This window comes from Nanorana parkeri, unplaced genomic scaffold, assembly GCF_000935625.1.
Source record: "Nanorana parkeri isolate BGI_ZX_2015 unplaced genomic scaffold, ASM93562v1 scaffold228, whole genome shotgun sequence".
Classification (NCBI taxonomy): Eukaryota; Metazoa; Chordata; class Amphibia; order Anura; family Dicroglossidae; genus Nanorana; species Nanorana parkeri.
The window spans coordinates 924,947-945,170 of NW_017306496.1; the positions used below are offsets into that span (position 1 = coordinate 924,947).

General features: G+C 42.4%; 1 protein-coding gene and 1 long non-coding RNA gene across 2 annotated transcripts in view; one reads left to right on the top strand and one right to left on the bottom strand.

The window, feature by feature from the left end:
* PRR13 (proline rich 13) overlaps nucleotides 1–15,764 on the top strand; it is a 17,916-nt gene extending 2,152 nt beyond the window's left edge. Inside the window, exons 2-4 of the mRNA XM_018556226.1 lie at nucleotides 8,202–8,247; nucleotides 11,308–11,633; nucleotides 15,560–15,764. Coding sequence (XP_018411728.1) covers nucleotides 8,229–8,247; nucleotides 11,308–11,633; nucleotides 15,560–15,592 — 378 coding nt within the window. The 5' untranslated portion in view covers nucleotides 8,202–8,228 and the 3' untranslated portion in view covers nucleotides 15,593–15,764. The remainder of the gene's footprint in view (nucleotides 1–8,201; nucleotides 8,248–11,307; nucleotides 11,634–15,559) is intronic.
* Nucleotides 15,709–20,224, bottom strand: part of LOC108786842 — a 19,841-nt gene continuing 15,325 nt past the window's right edge. Inside the window, exon 3 of the long non-coding RNA XR_001941226.1 lies at nucleotides 15,709–15,790. This is a non-coding gene — a long non-coding RNA (uncharacterized LOC108786842). The remainder of the gene's footprint in view (nucleotides 15,791–20,224) is intronic.

Consider the following 20,224-nt stretch of genomic DNA (forward strand, 5'->3'; position numbering starts at 1 on the left):
AATCGAGCTGAGGTCTGATTCGTGGTCTGGACAGAATGGTCACTCAGTTCGTGTCCGTACTGCAGTCAACCATTTAGCTTCCACTTAGGCTTTTGCTACCACAAAGGGGCTAACAAGACCCAATGTGAGAGCATTTGGAAATGACAAGTTCTCTTTATGGAGACATCAGGGGTCTATTAAACCTCTGATGTCTCTCCTGTCCTCCGAAACAGACCATCAAGAACAGGAATGTGCTTGATAGTCTGTATATCTGGCCCTTCTGCTGGCTTCTGACAGCTGAAGCAGGAAGCGCTGAGAGTGATCACAGAGCAGATCAGGGAACTGCTCCTGCTCTCCATTCTCACACTGTTTGCCAGTCCTTGGCCCCCTAGAGGAGCGGGGGACCCGAAAACCATGGTGGGAGGGTTGCAGGGGGGCGGCACAAAAGCTGACTAGTACAAGTGATCTGGGTGGCTGTACAGCTGCCCAGATCACTTGTAGCTGTAGCAACCGGCCTTTCCTGACATAATTGGTTGCTAGGAAGACTGCAGTCCTAGCAACCAATGACTGAAGCAGAGGGAGGGCCTGCGCTGGGTTATGGCTGGCAGTGGATACACCCGCCTTGGAGGCCAGTGTATCCACCGTCAGCCAGCCATAACCCAGCACACCTCAGTAATCGCGATCTGGACAGAACCGCCACTCTGTACTCACTGGTAGTTTGAAAAATCAAGCGTCTGGGTGTGTCATGGCTGAGCCTCTACCATATCTGTTCCATGAGGTGCTATTAATGTAGCCGCACCTTGAGAGAGAACCTTGCACAGGTATTCCTATGACTATTAGATCAACTACATTGATACTAGCCGGAGATCCACAGATAGAATTCGAACGCGTTCTGGCATTTTCGGCTATTTTCCTTTAAGCCCAGACTTCTCTTGGTGTTAATATTTGTGTACACTTTCAAGTAAAAGTTCAGTATATTTTTTAGTAAATTTTCTATTTTGAGTTATTGTAGTGTTTTTTTCTTACAGCAAACCCTTGCTTTGCCCATGTAGGCTCTTTAATGCCCTCTCCCTGGTAGCCATTTTCCTTCATTCCCCTGCTGCTCCATATGTTGCCTGGAGAAAAGAGAGGAAGACCTGTGTAAGCTCTGACCCTCAACCCCATGTGACGGCTCTGGGCCAATCACCAGCGCTGTTACATGGATTGAGTCACATGATCCACCATACCTGGCCGTACCAGGGACCACACATCAACCACACAGTTTTACTGCCCGTGTGAACTAGGGCTAATGGAGTTGTAGTATATTTATGACAATGTTTTAAATACGGCCAATTAGTAAAGCTGACCATACAGTGGTAGTTTTCTTTTTTCCTCATTTATCCCCTCCGGCTGAATGAGAAAAACAGTCAATTCCCCTATCCATGCTGAACAGTGTGGTTGGGGGAATCTTCCCATCTTCCCTGCCAGGCTATTGTATTCTTACAGCCAGCAGGGGACAACTTTTGGCCCAGATCCTTCGACAAACTTCGATTTTAAAAATCTAAATTGTGTGGTCCCAACAGGGTGGCACACAGCTTGAATTGCGTCCGTGCCTGCAGAAAGCGCCTCTATTATTGCAGTAATAATGTACAAAAAGAGCTCCATGAAGACACATTCTGTAACACGGGTCACAAATCCTCTTCAACACATACATATACTGTTTTGTTTATTTTGGGCATGTCATGGGAGCATCACAAGTGAGCCAAAAAGGTCAGAAAAACGATGGTTAATCGGGCCCTAAATGTCCACCTCTGGGCCCTGTTTCTTCTCCATCATACCCCAACCTTCCCCTGTAAGAGTTTGCCATTTGTCACTTCGAGTAGTGACAGACATCTGTGTCCCCTACTGTGTGCCATGGTTGCATCCTCTGATCCCTACATCACTACATGACTCAGCACTGAGGAAGGAACCACGATGCACCGGGGTGGCCACGAGCATCTGACACACCCAGAAGTGTCAGATCTTGAATATATTGGCAGAGCCTCCAGTGCTGGAGCGGAGTGGATGCATGGGAAGCGAGCTGCTACAGAGGCATGTATACAGGTCCGTCTTTGGCAACATGTTTCATCAGACAGAGTCTCTTTATGCTCATTTTAGGCCTGGTTCCCACCTGGGCGTTTTGTAGCGCGTTCGAACGCTCTGCAAAACGCTCAAACACCGAAATCCCATTATTTCCTATGGGTACGGTTCACACCTGGGCGTATTACAGGCCGTATGAACGCGCTACAAAACGCCCTACGCCCAAAGAAGTACAGGAGCTTCTTTGGGGCGTTTTTGTCGCGCGTTTCCATTGGGATACAGCCAAGTAGCCCTCGGAAACGTGCGTTTGTTGCGCGTTTTTTAACCGCGAATCTCGGTAAAAACATGCGTCACGAAACACGCGACAAACGCGCCTATTCGATACGCCTAGGTGTGAACCCAGCCTAAGAGAGGACATCCCAAAGATTTTCTACTCTGCCCATTTAATAAGGCATAGCTTATGTGCAAATTGCAGTAAACCACAGCAACCTGTTGGGTGTCAGTTTGCTTTAGTCACATCTATGAAACCCCAGTTCTGATTGAACTCTGCAGTATTATTTGCATTTGTCATATCTGAATATATTAATAATGGAAATTGTATACTGTAGTAATGCCTTTTGCAGTAGTTAACCCTTTTAGGTACTGGTTTTGAAGCAGCAGGAAATCAGGACTAGTTTCCATAACTGGTCAGGTACTAATTTTAATATAGCATGCTCTGTAATATCACAGCTTCGTTCTCACATAGGAAATACATTTTTCTTGCTTAGTTTAATAACATTCCAGCAATATTCAAATAATAATAGAGCACCTAGTAATAGAAAAGTGGCACAATTGCCAGCCATGTACTTTCCTGGCATCTGAGATACCAGGTGCAGTGTAGATATAGAAATCTATGCAAATGGTGTTCTGACCGAGCACACTAAGCTGGCCGTATGCCATTCTTATCCATAAGTCCCCGTGCCCATATATTAAAGCAACCTTGGCACTCCAGCTGCAATGCCTCATGGGACTTGTAGTTCCACAACAGCTGGAGTGCCAAGTTTGCCCACCCCTATCCTAAAGGAGGTTGCTGATTTGTTTGGGGGGGGGTGTTAAATACTCATTGCCTGGCTGTTGCGTTGAACCAGCACTGACCCAGACAACATCTGGAGCTCTAACTTTCCTCTTGCTTAGATGCATGCTTGTTCCAGGTCAGTATTTCAAAGTATTAAAGTGACATTAAAGTCAAAAATTCCGATCTTCCTCTTCTTTCCTGGTGTTTTCATCTGTCCCTCCAGCAGTGCGGCGGCTCTCCGATCCAGCGCTGACTGCTCTCAAGTCCATAGACTTACCTTGCGTCTCTGCTCGTCTCCCGGCCAAGAATCCGAACTGCGCATGCGCCCGCCCCAAGATCCTTTGCGGCTGCACGATCAGTTCCTGATTCTCGGAGCGGGAGCGCGCAGCGATAACTAGGTAAGTTTAAACCTCTGTTAAAGCGGGTTTTTTTTTTTTTTTTTTTTTTACTTTTTGCCTATATCTACTGCTTGCTAGCAGTAGATATAGGCAAAAAAAACAGAGGGTTTAGAACCCCTTTAAGGCCAAAGACGGCCAGAAAATTAGTTGGCAATGATAGAACTAACATTTGTCTCTATATAGGGTTCCTTTGAAGCACATATCATCTAACAAAATCTTGGTGAGCTTTGTGTGTTTCTTCCAGACCTATGTAGTAATCCAGTGTGAAACAATCTCCTGTAGCCTGTAGTGGGTGGAGCCTGCTGGGTCCCTCCTACAGCTCTGTTTTTTGCACAGGCTACGTGCCGCACAGCGATTATCATGGCTATTTATACAAGGTACTATCTGAGTTTACAAAAGCATTTGCTGCACACAAAGTGAATTAATATCCTTTGTGGCTATTGAGGAATAAATAAAGTTTTTGTGCTTTGAGTTCAGCTTTAACACATACAGTGCATGGCCCCCAGAACAACATGATTCACACCCCTGTAGTCATAGGTCAAAATAAAATTATTTTCAAAATAATAGAAAAAAATTACATAATTCAGGGGATGAAGTGGTACATGACACAGTCAATGAGGAAAGGATAAATGGATGTAACATGTGGACCGCCACTCGGGCAGACAAGGATTTTTATTTTCACAAGAATACATATGTCACAGTGAATGTTCTTTCTGCTTCCTGAGTGACCGGGCCCATTCACATCATCTCCAGATTGTTTCTGGACCCAAAATGCATCCTAATGTATCCCTATGCTATTTCTTGCCTCTGTTCACACCACAGCAGTCCGTTCCAGACCAGACAAAATGAGACGTGAAGATTGGAATGCACAGGAACTACGGGCAGGTTCACACCTTTTTCCTGACTAGATCTGGTCTAAAAAATGGTGTGAACCTGCCCATGGCTGGCAGGTTTGGTGGTTCTGCACTGCTGCATGACTTTACATTTTCAGTGACTCACGTGGAAGGCCTGCATTTATTGGAAGGGAAGTGAATCCATAAATAATTGTGTGCTGCCCTTAAACAAGTACCTACTGCCTATTCTTTGTAGGACTTTGGTCTGAGGCATGGCAAGAGTCTTTGTTTTTCTTATCTGGCCTGCTTTCACATTAGCAGATGTCATATGCCTATCTGTCTCATGAATTGTGTTCTTGGGTTGTTGAAAGATGTTTTTCAGTATACCACAACTTCACATCCAGTACATTAGGGCTGAAAAAAAGTATAGCATGTCGTGCACAGAGCCTTTCCTGATCACAGCAGTACAGACCAGCCAGACATCACCACTGTGACATCTGGAAAAAACTGCAATTATCAGACCCCATGTCTGTCTATGGGTCTGTCAGACCCAGTGGAGTGGAAATCCTTCTATCCCCGCAATGCACTTTTCACGTTCTGCCTTCGCCTTCCTCTCTATCACTCTCCTCTTTTGAAACCCACTGCATTCGCCTATTCTCTCCAATTTCACTGAGGATTGCTGTTATATACCGGCCACCTGGACCAGTATCTCGCTTTCTGGATGACTTCTCTGCCTGGCTACCCTACTTTCTCCCCTGAGCCGCCACCTCGCTGATAACAACCTTCTCGATCCCTTACAGTCCGGCTTTCACCCCTACACTCCACTGAAACCGCCCTCCTGAAACTCACTAATGACCTACTAACAGCTAAAAACAATGGCCACTACTCCCTACTCTTGCTATTAGACCTTTCTGCTGCTTTTGACACTGTTGACCACCTGCTCCTCCTCAAAAAACTACTCGCTTGGCCTACAAGACTCTGCTCTCTCTTGGTTCTCCTCCTACCTATCTAAGCGCTCCTTTAGTGTCACCTACAAATCTACATCCCCCCTCTTCCTCTTTCTGTAGGGGTCCCCCAAGGCTCTGTCCTTGGACCCCTTCTATTCTCTATCTACACCTCCCCCCTTGGTCAGTTAATGACCTCAAATGGCTTCCAATACCATCTATCCTGATGACACTCAAATCTATCTTTCTACTCCACAACTCACCCCCTCAGTGTCCTTGCGTGTCACTAATCTACTAAATTACATATCCGTCTGGATGTCGCAACACTTCTTAAAACTCAACCTTTCAAAAACTGAGCTCATGATATTTCCTCCCGCCCATGCACCTTCCCCAACTTTTCCCTTGAGATTGTTAACACAACTATCCATCCCTCCCCCATGCCAAGATCCTAGGTGTCATCCTTGACTCAGACCTCAACCTTTCTTCCCCACATCCAATCACTATCCAAATCCTGCCGCCTTCACCTTCGTAACATCTCCAAAATACGCCCCTTCCTCACCAATGAAACTGCAAAATTACTCATCCACTCCCTTGTTATCTCTCGTCTTGCCCAAAGGATAAAGTTCAAAATATTAACAACCACTTACAAAGCCATCCACAACTCTGCCCCCGGCTATATCTCGAAACTTGTCTTAAAGTACCACCCTAACCGTCCCCTACGCTCTTCAAATGACCTTCTGCTTTCCAGCTCACTAGAGCCTCTCCCATCCTATGGAACTCTCTACCCCAACCAGTCTGTCTATCTCCCACTCTGACTGCCTTTAGGCGATCACTTAAGACTCATCTCTTCAAGGAAGCCTATCCCACCTCAAACTGACCACTGAACAATCACTTTCTCAAACAATTCATCTCCACACAGCTACCTTCTCTTGTATCACTTCCTCCTCCCTTTTAGACTGTAAGCCCTCAGGGGCAGGGAACTCCTTACCATCTTGTCTTGAATTGTATTGTGATTGTAATGTCTTCCTTATATTGTAAAGTGCTGCGCAAACTGTTGGCGCTATATAAATCCTGTATAATAATAATAATATGGGGGATCCAGCACGATCAGGTCTGGTGAAGCGGATCTCTGATTCATTTGTTTTTCCATATCTGCCCAGAGTCAGGAGTAACCGGGTGGAAACGGATGCCCATCGGTTTACACACGGCTGTACATAGATTTACATTATGCATCCAATAAGGTCCACCTGAAAAACTGACGTGTCGATCCGATCAGACCACCCGTCTGAAAGGGGCTTTAAACTTTTTCACCTTCCTTCTATATGCAAGACAATGCTACTTTTGTGAATAAAGCATTTGCTACTGGTAGCATGCGCTAATCTGCCCTCTGTGGGTTATTGCACACCAATTGAGGGGGGGGGATTTATCAAAATTGGAGCAGCTGTGCATGACAACCAATCAGCTTCCCTCTTCAGTTTGTTCAGTTAAGATTTGAAAATGAAAGAGAGAAGCTGATTGTTTGCCAATTGCTCCAGATTTTGTCTGCTCAAGTTTTGATAAATTCCCCTCATAGTATGTCTCTTCTGCAATAAAAATTGCTGTCTGGTCACTCCCACTCTAAGTACAAAATTCCTTCTCAGAAGTCATTTCAAACCTTGGAAACCAAATGTAAATCACGAATGGAATCTGAAAGTTTGAATTTAGTTGCCATGAGTCAATACAAACACGTCTTACTTCGTACCATTGTATAAATGAGACCCTTTGTGTGGTGTGGCACTTACAAGGCAGATAACAATCTTGCCTTTCAACCTGAACACCAAAATGATTGTTTTATAAGAGCCCAGGCTTGGATCTGACTGGAATAGTTGGGCCACAGTAATGGGTGGATAGGCCACCATAAACACTGGCTGATAGAAGTTATTTTTAGCTGGATATAAATTTATATTGAAGTTGATTTGCTAGCATAATGCATAGTTTGTTTTTTTCGTACTCCTTAAAGCCCATTTCCACCTTTTGCAGACGTATTTCTTAAAAAACATATGCCAGCAATGTACACAGAGTATACTGTACATGAAGCAGGCACCTGCAGTTGCTGTATATGAACACAGAAACTTAAATTTTTTTGGTTAGCTTCCCTCTTCATATCCTCATGGAAATGGCCGCCTCTGTGCTCTGCAAGCAATGTGTGTATATTAAAACTGAGCTCTCCACACTAAAATCACTATCTGGTTCTAATTGATGTCTGTATCCCCAAATCCCATGCCTTGTGTGATTTCCTTTCATTTCCTGCCCTGGAGACGCAATATTATTATTATTATTATTATTATTATTATTATTATACAGGAAGGAAGACATTACAATACAATTCAAGACAAGATGGTAAGGAGGGCCCTGCCCCTGAGGGCTTACAATCTAAAAATAGAATGTGAGTGGAAATCTCTCCAAGTATGGGGACTGGAGTCTCTAATAGAAGTTTTCCCTCCTCTCTGGTAGCAACTGCTACATTTTAGTTTACGCTCACCTTCTGTTTTGGTGGCAATGGTTTCAAGAACAGACAATTGGTACTTCATTGCAGTAAAACCTAACGGAAGCTATTCTACTATCCCACACTATCCAAAACCAGAAAAATGCAGGCCCAATGCAGCAACAAGTAAAGAAACATCGGGCCACGGTTAGCTTGCTCTAGTAGTTAGTTTGCTCTGGTAGTTAGCTAGTTACACGCCCTGTTTTATAGGCCCGTTTGTACTTTGAACGGGTTGTGAGTAATAGGGAGTGCAGCTTGTCCAGGCATCCTAGAAACCAACGTCAAATCATCGAGCTTGCATTCTTTCCTTGGATATAAAGCAGCAGTGTAATGTGTTGAAAGGGCAGTGGTATCTCTGAATTCTCTTTGTACATGCACAGAAATTTGACACAGCTGAATTTTTCTTTGTAGGTAGAACATCTACCCTTGGGGAAAGCAATGTATCCCAACCATCCAGGTATGTAACTGTTCATTCTTTCTTCTCAAATTTAATCAGACTTAGAATTAGGATAAAACTAGCTCAGTCTCATGATAAAACCCAATGTTTATGGAAGTATTGACTCTGTGGAGTTCTTGGTCTTTTCCACAATGGCTGGAAGCTACAGATGGCTATAACTGTCACAGCCTGTGTAGATCAGGGGTGGGCAACCCCGGCCCTCCAGCTGTTGATGGCATTGCAAGACTGACCGTTACAGGCATGATTTCCAGAAGCATTTGGGGATTTGTAGTTAAAGCACAGCTGGAGGGCCGGTGCCCACACTTGGTGTAGATATATGTATGAAAGGGATATTGTAGAAGGGTAAAGTCTGACCTCCCAAGTGCATACCTGTTGCAGGCCAGCAACTTGCTATGTAGCAAACCCAGGATCGGCAGACATGTCCCCTTCCCCTGCAATTTTTTCAATAGCAGCTTCCTTATTTCTATCTGTCCAAAGTACATTTTTATGACAATAGGGTAGGCCTGACTGTAGTTGAATCTCTATATGTCTTGTGATTTTATGACGGCAATGACCAACAACATAGTATATAATAAGGTAACTATTTTTTTCATGGCAATTTTAACATTCAACTGTTGTTTATCCATGTAGGTCAAAGCGACAGGTTCATTTTAAAGCTGGTCCCTACAGTATTAAATATGTATGTCAAGCCCAAAACTTTTTTTTTCTTAAGTTTGTATAGAGTAGGGAAGGATTACACCTCCTGTCAGGTTTTTACTGCTATCCAGGGCTCTTTTAAAAAGATTCACCCTCCCATCCTGTCCTGACAACAGTTTCACCAGACAGGAAGTGAGGGAAAATCTGCAACAGGAACACAAATGGAAATGAAAATCTGACAGGGATTCTAGTCTTCCGTACTCTACTAAAAAAAACATTAGTGTTGCTGTTGGAGAGTTACCCTCACTTCCTGTCTGGTTATAGCTGTCTGTGTCCCCACTAGGTAGATACACCTTCTCTGTCTGTCCTGGTGACCACTGTCACTAAAACAAAGTGATTAGAAATCCAACATATTAGAGTAGTTACCAGTGAGAGAAAATCTTCTGATGGTGACACCTGTTCTGGTGACAGTTGTCCATGAAGGGATTTCCCTCATTTATAGAGATTTCCTCTCACTTCCTATTTAATCTTCAGGACAGTAAGTGAAGGTAAATCTCCCCACCCTAAACTGATGGGTTTTAACCCTTACCTACTCTAGCTAAAGGTGGCCATACTCTATTAGATTAAGCCTGCAAGCTGAATGAAAACAAATTGAACAGATTCCCGCTGGTCTATTGTATTTTAACAGTGCCGCTATCAGAATACCTGAATAGGGACTGCAGCCAATTGACTGCAGTCGTTGTTTGGCCGATTTTTCTGAACGAAGGATGTCGGGTGAAAAGCTGGCAGTAGGGCCACCCGCTGAGTGCATTTTGAACAGCTCATCAAGAACCAGCAGAAATTTGCTCTGTGCACGGCGGGCTGTAAACTAAAAAAAATAATAATTTAGTAGCGCCTGTAACAAATAGACTGGAACAAAAAAGAGGATACTTGCTGTACTCCTTACCGGGATTCCCATGTGGATATACAGACAGGTGCTTGAAATGACTGCGGATGGTGCCGCCCCTCTTAGATATTTGAAGAAAGTCACCGGCACACCAAATCAATGACTGTATCAGGTGTTCATTTATTGACGTATGCTGTCTCTTGGTTGCAAGTGCTTTCGGGGCCACGCAGGGTCCCCCTCATCTCTGAGCCTGATAAAGGGGACCCTGCTTGCAACTGAGAGACAGCATGCATGAATAAATGAACACTTGATGCAGTCATTGATTTGCTGTGCTGGTGACGTTCTTCAAATATGTAGAAAAATAGACTGTGACGAGATTCCACGTAGACCTTTTCAGTCACAAGCAATGTAGCTTAGGACAACACATCGTGGACTTTGAATAGCTAGCTGACGTATGAACAGAGATACCGGGCACAATGATTTCTAATCAATAAAATCCTTTGTAATATATTGCAATACTTTTATTTATAATAGCAAAATGGCACAGTGGGATATTAATGTATTTTATTATAGGGACCACATAAAAGAACTGGACTACGTTGTTCATTCTGTAACATGAGTGGTAGTATTGTAGACGTTTCTGAAAGCGTGTACAAATCACATTTATCTTTTATGAGTAATCGGCGTGAGAAATCCAGTGATTTTGACGTCTCATTTAAGTCCAGACCTTCTATTTAATGTAAACCTGTGGAGATCTCGGGATATAAATTTAAGAGCTATGGATAATAGCTGGCAGCATTTCCTATGGTTCTGGCCCTTTCCAGGGTCTTTCCCAAAGTTAATTTTTGTATTTCCATGGAGACAGCTGATGGACCGGAGGTTGCTGATGAGTCATTCAGCAATGACTCTACTGCCAGAAAGCGGAGAAATCTTGGGGTACTACGCACTATGACTTGCAGCTCTTACGTTCTGTCCTGTGAGATATCCACAGGTTTACTTTAATTAAAAACTGCTGAAAAAAATGTTGCTTGCCATTGCTGACCTGCTTTGAAAACTGCTAGTTCCCTATTGGTCTTGCTGACCCTTAGACTTTAGTACTTTTAAGTTCTTGATCCTGAGCACTTATGCAGACGGTGAAGTCAGAACTTCCTCTTTGCATACTTGTACTTGGTCATTAACTTACAATGGGCCTTTATTTTCCCCTTATAAAGACATATGTATATATATTTTTTTCTTGTTCTTTGGCTTGGCAGAGCTCCAGTAAAGAAAAAGAAATACTGATCGATTACTTCTTGGGTGCCCCTGCGTTGTGTTTACCTTGGATAAAGGTGCAGCACACTGCTTTTTTTTAAGGATATGAGACCTAGTCCAGTATAGCAGTTAGATATATAATTAGCTGGACATAAAAATACCCTCCGCAGCTTGGCATACCAGTTGTGTCTCACTAATGTTGTAACCTTATACCAACTTTGTGAACCACATTGTAATCCATCCTATATGGATGTAAAATCTCTTTGCTTGTGTCTCTCTTTCAACAGGACAACCTGGTTACCCACCAAACCCAGGATATCCTCCTGGCACCAATCCTGCATACCCTCCTGGTACAGTGCCCCCTGCCTACCCCCCTGGACAACCTGGTTATCCCCCAGTTCAGCCTGTCTATCCCCCTGGGCAGGCTGTCTATCCTCCAGGACATGTACCACATCCTGGCCATCAGCCTGGCTACCCTCCACAAGTTGGACCTTACCCACCAGGAATGCCAGGGTACCCAGTGAACCCCATGATGCCTGGATACCCCATGGATAAGAAGATGAGGAAGAAAATGAAGAAGGCAAACAAAGCAAATAAGCATGCATATGGAAGGGTGAGTGTGGGCACAGTGCGTGATGGGTACTTCAAATCCTAGATACATTTTGGCATATGCTTTCATTTTAAAGGTAAAGCTAATTGAGGGTTATAATTGCTTGTAGCTGAGAAGCATGATGTTTGCTTCTGGAGCTGACCATTCTAATTATATACACCGATTAGCCATAACATTATGACCACTGAGAGGTGAAGTGAATAACATTGATTAGCTCGTTACAATAGAACCTGGAAGTGGGTGGGATATATTGGGCAGCAAGTGAACATTTTGTCCTTGAAGTTGATTTGTTGAAAGTAGGAAAAAATGGGCAAATGTAAGAATTTGAGCCAAATTTTGATGGGTAGCTGACTTAGAGCAACTCCAAACTCTTGTGGGATGGTCCCGGACTGCAGTAGTCTGTATGTACCAAAGGTTGTCCAAGGAAGGAAAAATGGTGAACCGGCAACAGGGTAATGGGCAGCCTAAGCTAAGAAACACAAGTAAGTGGGACAATACCCATGCCATTGGTGTGATTTTTAAAGGAGAACTATGAGGTGAGTGCTTTTCACTCCCCTCATAGTTCTAGCCGACCTGTGACAATGAGACTGCCACAGGTCGGCTCAGTAGATCGGGAGGTGAGCGAACACATACCGGTGTTCGCTCACTTCTCGATCCTGTCACGGCAGAGGGAGGGGCTGGATTCCCCGCTCCGATCCACCAGCGCTGACTGGCGGAACGGACGGGGGAGGGGCGGGTACAGATGGCTCTGCCTCTAGATAGGCAGAGCCAGCTGTCACTCACGCAGCTGGGCGGATCTCGATATCGATGTCGGGATCCACTCCGGCTGCGGCGTCTCAGTATTCAGCGAGCTGTAGTTCGCGGTATACTGAGCTTAGGGTGACGGGAGGACGCTAGATTGTGTCCTCCCCTTACCCTAAGGAGAACTATGGGGAAAAGCCCTGACCCCATAGTTCTCCTTTAACATTTGATTATGGGATGGACCGAAGTGATGTAATGTTTATGTACTCGTGTAGATACACTGGATATAGTCGGTATATTACCATATACTAAGTTCTACATCAATATTTTGCATTGTTAGTCCATATATTCACATATCTTATATACCCATTAATATGAAAGAATGTTTGTGCAAACAAGTTCTACTCCCAAGTGAATCTTTTCCTGCACATTAAACAAGAATGCTTTTTCCTGAATTGGTATCATATTCACGGTTAGTATTTTGTTTGTTCAAATAAGAAACAATAATTTTCCATCCTGCTCCATCAATTTTTACCACAATAACCATTAGTAAATCAAGTGAATCCAAAATGATTGTTTTTAACTGAATTCTAACCGTGTATAGCCAGCTATAGATTGTATATTTGATAGTAACCCAAACAAATATAAAATGGTTTGAAAAAGAATAAACTTTGAAGAAACAAATGACTATTTTATAAAAGCAGAAATGCAATTGTATCAAATGGAAGAATCAAAAGCTCTCCACCTAGAGGTGATGGAGGGTAGCTGTAACCAACATTTTGCCTTTCACTTAGGAAACGACTAACACAATGGGGTTTATTTACTAAAGGGATAGAGGATGTTCACTTTGCAAGGTGTATTCTGGTAAATAAAGTTAATCTATGTTTAATCTGAGTACTCAAAGTTGTGCGGGAAAAAAAGAAAAATTCAGTTTTGTTTTTTTTCTCCTTTCATTGGGTATTCAAAGTGAACACAGATCCACCTTGTTTACTAACTGTCACGTACCTCGAATGGGAGCCTGAGAAGACCAGGGCAGCCTCTCTTGCTGCTCCAGTCCAAGCACCCTTGGGTAGTGGGACAGATAGTTCCAGTGGGTAAGGATGCCACTGATGTCACTGGAACTTGTGAGCACAGCCGTCTCAGGGCTGGAGAGGCAGGTTACTGGCAGGAATAGTCCAGCAACAAGCCATGGTCAGCAATAATTGGGCGACATGGTACCAACACGGCAAACAAAGCCCGTCGGGGGCCAGACCAGGTTAGCAACTTGCAGCCAGCGTGGTCTCAAATTGGCAGACAGTAATCAAAGTCAGGGGAACAAGCCGGTTTTAAACTAAGGAGAGCCACGGAAGATCGGAATCAGGGTACAGCTGAGGATCTCTCAGCACTGGAGACCTGCAGGGCTTTCTTAAATTGCCTGTTTGGTGCCACTATTGCATTGAACGTGCATGCATGCATGCCCTTGCACATGCCGCAAGACACAGACATGCCGGTGCACAGATGCATGGCCATGCACTATTCAATTATCTCGCACTGGAATGCTATGCAGGTTGGTTTAATCTTCCATACCCTAACATTCACATTGCTAGGTGAGCAGACTCTACCCCTTTAGTAAAGCCCCCCTTCTGTCTTTTGAAGTTCAATTCATCCTCTTATAATATCTGGTGTGGAGCATGCAAGTGGTTTTTCCTTTTAGGTTGTTGAGCTCCAAAGCTATCTTCACATCTCGGCTATGGGGCTGTGCATAACTGTAAATAAGCTTATTTTTGGGGGGAGAGCAAACATGTCTCTTTTTAAGAGAGTCAAGGTAAGAGGGGGAAAAACTAGCCAAGGAGAGGAAGGAGACTGTTGGGGATAATAAGGAATGAAGAGGGTTAAATAAGAGAGACTGGCCATTCATGTCACAAACTAATTGTACAATTTTCTATAGATTTAACAAAACTATGTAGTGGGAGGGCCTACCTTAGGAGACCATTTTCTATCTACTCAGAGAGGCCATTTAATTACATTTTTGGTAGATTAAAAGGACATTGCACAATCAGATTGTAACATGTATGGTCAACTTAATATATAGGCAAGCACCTTGTGTGTCTAACTGAAAAAAGGGTTCTGGTGTTTACACTTGCAGGGGTGTACCCAGTGGGCAAAGACTGTTGGGTATGTGATATAGGTACCCCTAAGGTCCACAATGATCATTTGCTTGTTTCTCCATCAATTATCTATAGAATGTGTAGTCTTATTCAATGAGGGGAATTTATGAAAACTGGAGCAGACAAAATCTGGAGCAGTTGCCCATGGCAACCAATCAAACTTCTCTGTTCAGTTTGTTCCCTTAAGATCTGAAAATGAAAGGGAGAGCTTATTGGTTGCCATGCAGAGTTGCTCCACATTTTGTCTGCTCCAGTTTTGATAGGTTCCCCTCAATGTGTTTTTTACAAATTACACGCGTGCTTATACGCAGCAGCCTGTACTTCTCTATGTGAGTACACGGCCGTACACTCACCCGAACTACACGTCCGTGCGGGTGTCCATACTCGTACGCTAACGGGATGGATCCGTACAGCCTGCCAGATGTGACAACGCCGACCCCAACCAACGACAACCCCCTCCCGCCGTTACACCAAGTTAATCAATTCAATCTATTTACATCTTTTTTTTTTTCCCCTAGAGGTTGGTTTTGATTTAAGCTGTGGCCTGCCTGCACAGAACCTATGCCTTCTGACTTATTATACACAGATTGTAAACCTCGTGGTGGAGTAGTTGGTATCAATTAAGGTTTATCAGATACTCACTTGTTCTCTGCACAGAGTTGGGGCCTGTTCACACCACAGCGTTGTCATTGATTCATTCATTCCTTGCCATTCATCCTCAATGGCATCCCAATGCACCTCACAACGTGCATGTGTTGCAGTTCAATGTGTGGTACTGTAATAATGTGCGTTTCTGTGTAGTGATAAATAATAGTGCAAGCATGAATTCACCCCATGACAACACACGTTATTGCAGCGCCGCACAATGCGTGGCACTGCAACCCAAACCTGCTGGCAACGCAGGGCACCTAGCATTCAGTACCATACAATACAGTGTGCTAAACTCACAGATCCTATGGTGTGAATGGACCCTTGAAGAATGTCAGGACTGTGTCATTTGTACATGAGCTTATACTAATTTTGTTTTGTTTTTTCTTCCAGAGATCGTCATCCTCTTCCTCCAGCAGTGATTAGAATAAAAAAATTCTGCTTGTTAAAGAAGCCAAAGAATATTTTCCTGCAATAAGTAGTAGCATGCACAGTTTATGTATTTTTAAGCTGAAGAGCCGCATGCTGCACTTATCTCTGTTATCATCACAGATGAATGTAATCATTCCTGCAGTGTTCTATAGTAGTTACACTGCAATAACAACACTATGCATTCCTTGTTTTCTGCACATTACTGTGGTGTAAGTGCAACTTATTCCCTAATCTGCTTCCAATAATAAAGTTTTAATTTACTCTGCGGCGAGTTTTCTGTACATAATGAATACACCTTTTATATCATATATTTGATTATAGCTGACATTTCATTCTCCGTTGAAGCTTGACTCCAGCCATTTTTTTCTACTTTGAATGGGGGGAGATTTATTTCTGTCTCACAAAATGAAAGGGGGTGCGCGAGTGTTACTGGGACAGGAAGGCAGAGACCATATCCCACTCACTGTGCCTTGGCTGCTTTCCTTCCCATTGGGGACAATGAGCCCTAACCTGGGTTCATTCATGAATAATTAGTAAGAGCCAGAGCCACTGGAAGGGGGTGCGTGGGTGTTACTGGGACAGGAGGGCAGAAACCGTATCCCACGCACTCTGCCCTGGTTGCTTTACCTTCCCATTGTGTACATTGAGTCCTAACCTGGGTACAATAATGCAGACCTTTACACTAAAAAATCAAATTGTACCAATGCATCCCTCTATGCATGATGATTAATAATAACATAGACATGTCAGGTGTAAAATGCTGTGATTTTGAAATACTTACACTTGCAGGGCATTCACTTCCTGCTTTGAAAGGGAAAAAATTACTTCAATTTGGCAAAGCAATGCACACTGGGATTGCCTTGTTATCAGTAGAGCATTGCTGGGAAATCTCATATGAGATCTCAGGGAAAGGCATTGTCCTCCCCTGAGATGATGTGCATGGTCACATGTCTAGTCACGTGTGCCAGAAATCCAGGGAGTAATAGGAGAGCTAGTAAACATGGCCACTGTGAGAAGACTGGGGAAGAAAAGAGAAATAAGGTATGCAAATAATACAAAGCCGGCCTTTATCTAGAAGTATCTGTTTGTAGATTGTTAGTTTACTGTGTCACTAGAATGGTGCAAGAAGCTTTATCTGAAATTCTAACTACAGTAGTCCTGGAGAATGCCTGCTCGTTGACCAAAAAAATACTAATAAACATATTTTTGTTTTTATCTAGGGGGGGGGGGACATATGTAAAATCTGAATTTTTGCATATTGTATTTTTTTGCACAACATTACAAAAATACACACACACAAAAAAAATCACTCGCTGTACTTTGTACGATAGGACCTTGTCTCAGCACTGTTTAACCCCTACTTTAGCTATGCACAATTTTCACAAGGTGGCTTCCTTATACTTTGTGCTTGTTAAAAGCCAATTATACCACGCTGGAAGCTTTTACATGGTGGAGCAGCCAAATGTCTATCAATACTGCCTCCCCTTTAGCAGGGTAAAGTGAAAGGCTGTATAATTCTCATTGTATAGAGGGTAGAAGAACCAGTTTCCTGTTTGCTTGTCAACTGAAAGGCCCTTTTTTTTTCTTTAAAAACGAATTAATAATGTCATACAGCTCTGAGGCATGGCGTGAAAATGGTGTTCACTTTCACAATCTGGGTGAGAACATCTCATTATAAAGTGTAATCTCACTAGGATAATGTTATGCAAATTGGACAAATGGTTGAAAATAAAGTTCTGGCTTTTCTGATGAAGACGCACTGAAGAACTCCAACTTAACAATTTCAATGCTTTTAAAGCAGACCTGTAGCCCCTTTGACAAAATCACATCAGCATACAGCTCTGCGTGCTGATATGAAATCATCTTACATTCATTAGCTATACAAACATATTTTACTTTCAATTTTTTTTCCACTTCCTGGTCCACTTTGGCACAAATGATGTAATGTGCCCAAGTGTTGAATCCTGGGAGGGTTACATCAGCAGAGCATTGCTAGGGAATCTCATATGAGATCTCAGGGAAAGGAATTTTGCTCCCCAGAGAGGATGTGCATGGTCGCATGTCCTAGTCACATGTGCCAGAGTTCCAGGAAGTAGTGTGAGATCTAGTAGCCTGTCCCTAGTTAAAATGGCCACTGTCAGAAGACTGGGAAAGAAAAGAAATAAGGAATGCAAAAAATAAAAAGTTGCCAATTATCTAGAAGTATCTGTTTGTAGATTGTCAGTTTACTGTGCCACTAAAATGGTGCAAGAAGCTTTACTTGCCCCCATTTTCTGACATTCTAACTACAGTAATCCTAGAAAACGTCTTCTCTTTTGATTACTAAACATTTCTAAAGGTGTCTTTGCTGTTATTTTGAAGATATGGGTAAAGTTCCTCTTTGATCTCCACCTCCATTTCAAGTCTCTGGCTCTGTAACAATACTCCACTACTACTCTGACGTCCAAGGCTGCTTTCAACAGTCCTCAAAAATATATTTGGGGAGTCACAAATCCACTTCTTAAAACATGTCTGACCTGTGTCTGGACTCAGACTCCCTAAACACATCACTCCAGCACAAAAAAACGTGACGCAGACGGGAGTAGAATTTCATTTTAACTTTCATTCGCAATTCTAAAAAATCGTTCATCAGAACATTCGATCTTGCCATCTTTGAGTCCACCTATTTAGTTAGAAAGCTAAGCTGTTAAAATTTCAGCCCTGATATTTGAATGGAATCTCAGGTGCATTAAATAGGTTTATTTTGTCCATCAACAGTTCAATACAAATAGTATGTGCCACACTAATATTACAATCAATAAATATATTGTGAAACACTAAAATTTGCATAAAGTAATAATAAAAGTGCAAAAATATAATCACATGAAAGTCTTGTTGACTAAAGTGCTGTGTGCAGGGTCAATATAATTCCACCCCCCCAGGGGACAACTTTTCACCTTACAGGATGGACCTTGAAGTTAATTTCCACTTTTGTAAGTGATTCGCACTTATTGTGGTGATATATATGTATAAAGTATATGTGTGCACATTTTCAAGACTCACATTGCGTGTTCTCTTTATTTTTCTTATTATATATTATGCCTGAATCCTTCAAATTCAAAATTTTCTCCACAGGAAATTCAGTCTGACACCAGGGTCGGATTGTAATCAGACTGTAAACAGCTCCCCCCTCCCTGTCATCCATTGTAACATGATCACTAAACACCAACTCTGCCTTTACACACAAACAAGACTCACATTGCGTGTTCTCTTTATTTTTCTTATTATATATTATGCCTGAATCCTTCAAATTCAAAATTTTCTCCACAGGAAATTCAGTCTGACACCAGGGTCGGATTGTAATCAGACTGTAAACAGCTCCCCCCTCCCTGTCATCCATTATAACATGATCACTAAACACCAACTCTGCCTTTACACACAATACACTGTCCAGAGCTTCATGTACACTTCATGTACATTGCTGGCATATGTTTTTTAAAAATACCTCTGCAAAGGTGGAAAGGGGCTTTAAAGTGACACTAAACTCAGGTTTTAAACCTTAAAAATACATTGAAGTATCCTAACAGTTAACAAAAATTTATCTTATTTGTGTATCACTCAGCTGTAGATCTTCAAATCATCTCTGAATGATGGACTACAATCTCAATACAAATTAATAAATGAAACAAGAGATTGTAGTCCATCACGGGGGTAAGCTTGGAGAGGTGACTACTGTACAACACAAACAGGGACTTCATCAGGATCTGGGTGTATGTGACGTGCCTCTCGATTTCTGATGAACATTGTTCAGTTGTAGCTAGCAGCTACACATAGGTTTACCTAGGGTGGTTGTAAGTTTAGAGTGTGGGACTTGTTTTTATTATATTTCTTTTCTATGTTTCTTTTTTGCCTAGCACAAGTATATTATGATTTATGCACATATGTATGATTTTTCCCGAATGATAATCACATTCACAGTTAGAATTTTGTTCGTTCAGATAAGAAATTAGAAAGATTTCTACCCTGAACCTTCAAATTTTCTTTTCCAAACAGTTGAAAATGAGTCCACCTATTTAGTTAGAAAGCTAAGCTGTTAAAATTTCAGCCCTGATATTTGAATGGAATCTCAGGTGCATTAAATAGGTTTATTTTGTCCATCAACAGTTCAATACAAATAGTATGTGCCACACTAATATTACAATCAATAAATATATTGTGAAACACTAAAATTTGCATAAAGTAATAATAAAAGTGCAAAAATATAATCACATGAAAGTCTTGTTGACTAAAGTGCTGTGTGCAGGGTCAATATAATTCCACCCCCCCAGGGGACAACTTTTCACCTTACAGGATGGACCTTGAAGTTAATTTCCACTTTTGTAAGTGATTCGCACTTATTGTGGTGATATATATGTATAAAGTATATGTGTGCACATTTTCAAGACTCACATTGCGTGTTCTCTTTATTTTTCTTATTATATATTATGCCTGAATCCTTCAAATTCAAAATTTTCTCCACAGGAAATTCAGTCTGACACCAGGGTCGGATTGTAATCAGACTGTAAACAGCTCCCCCCTCCCTGTCATCCATTATAACATGATCACTAAACACCAACTCTGCCTTTACACACAATACACTGTCCAGCA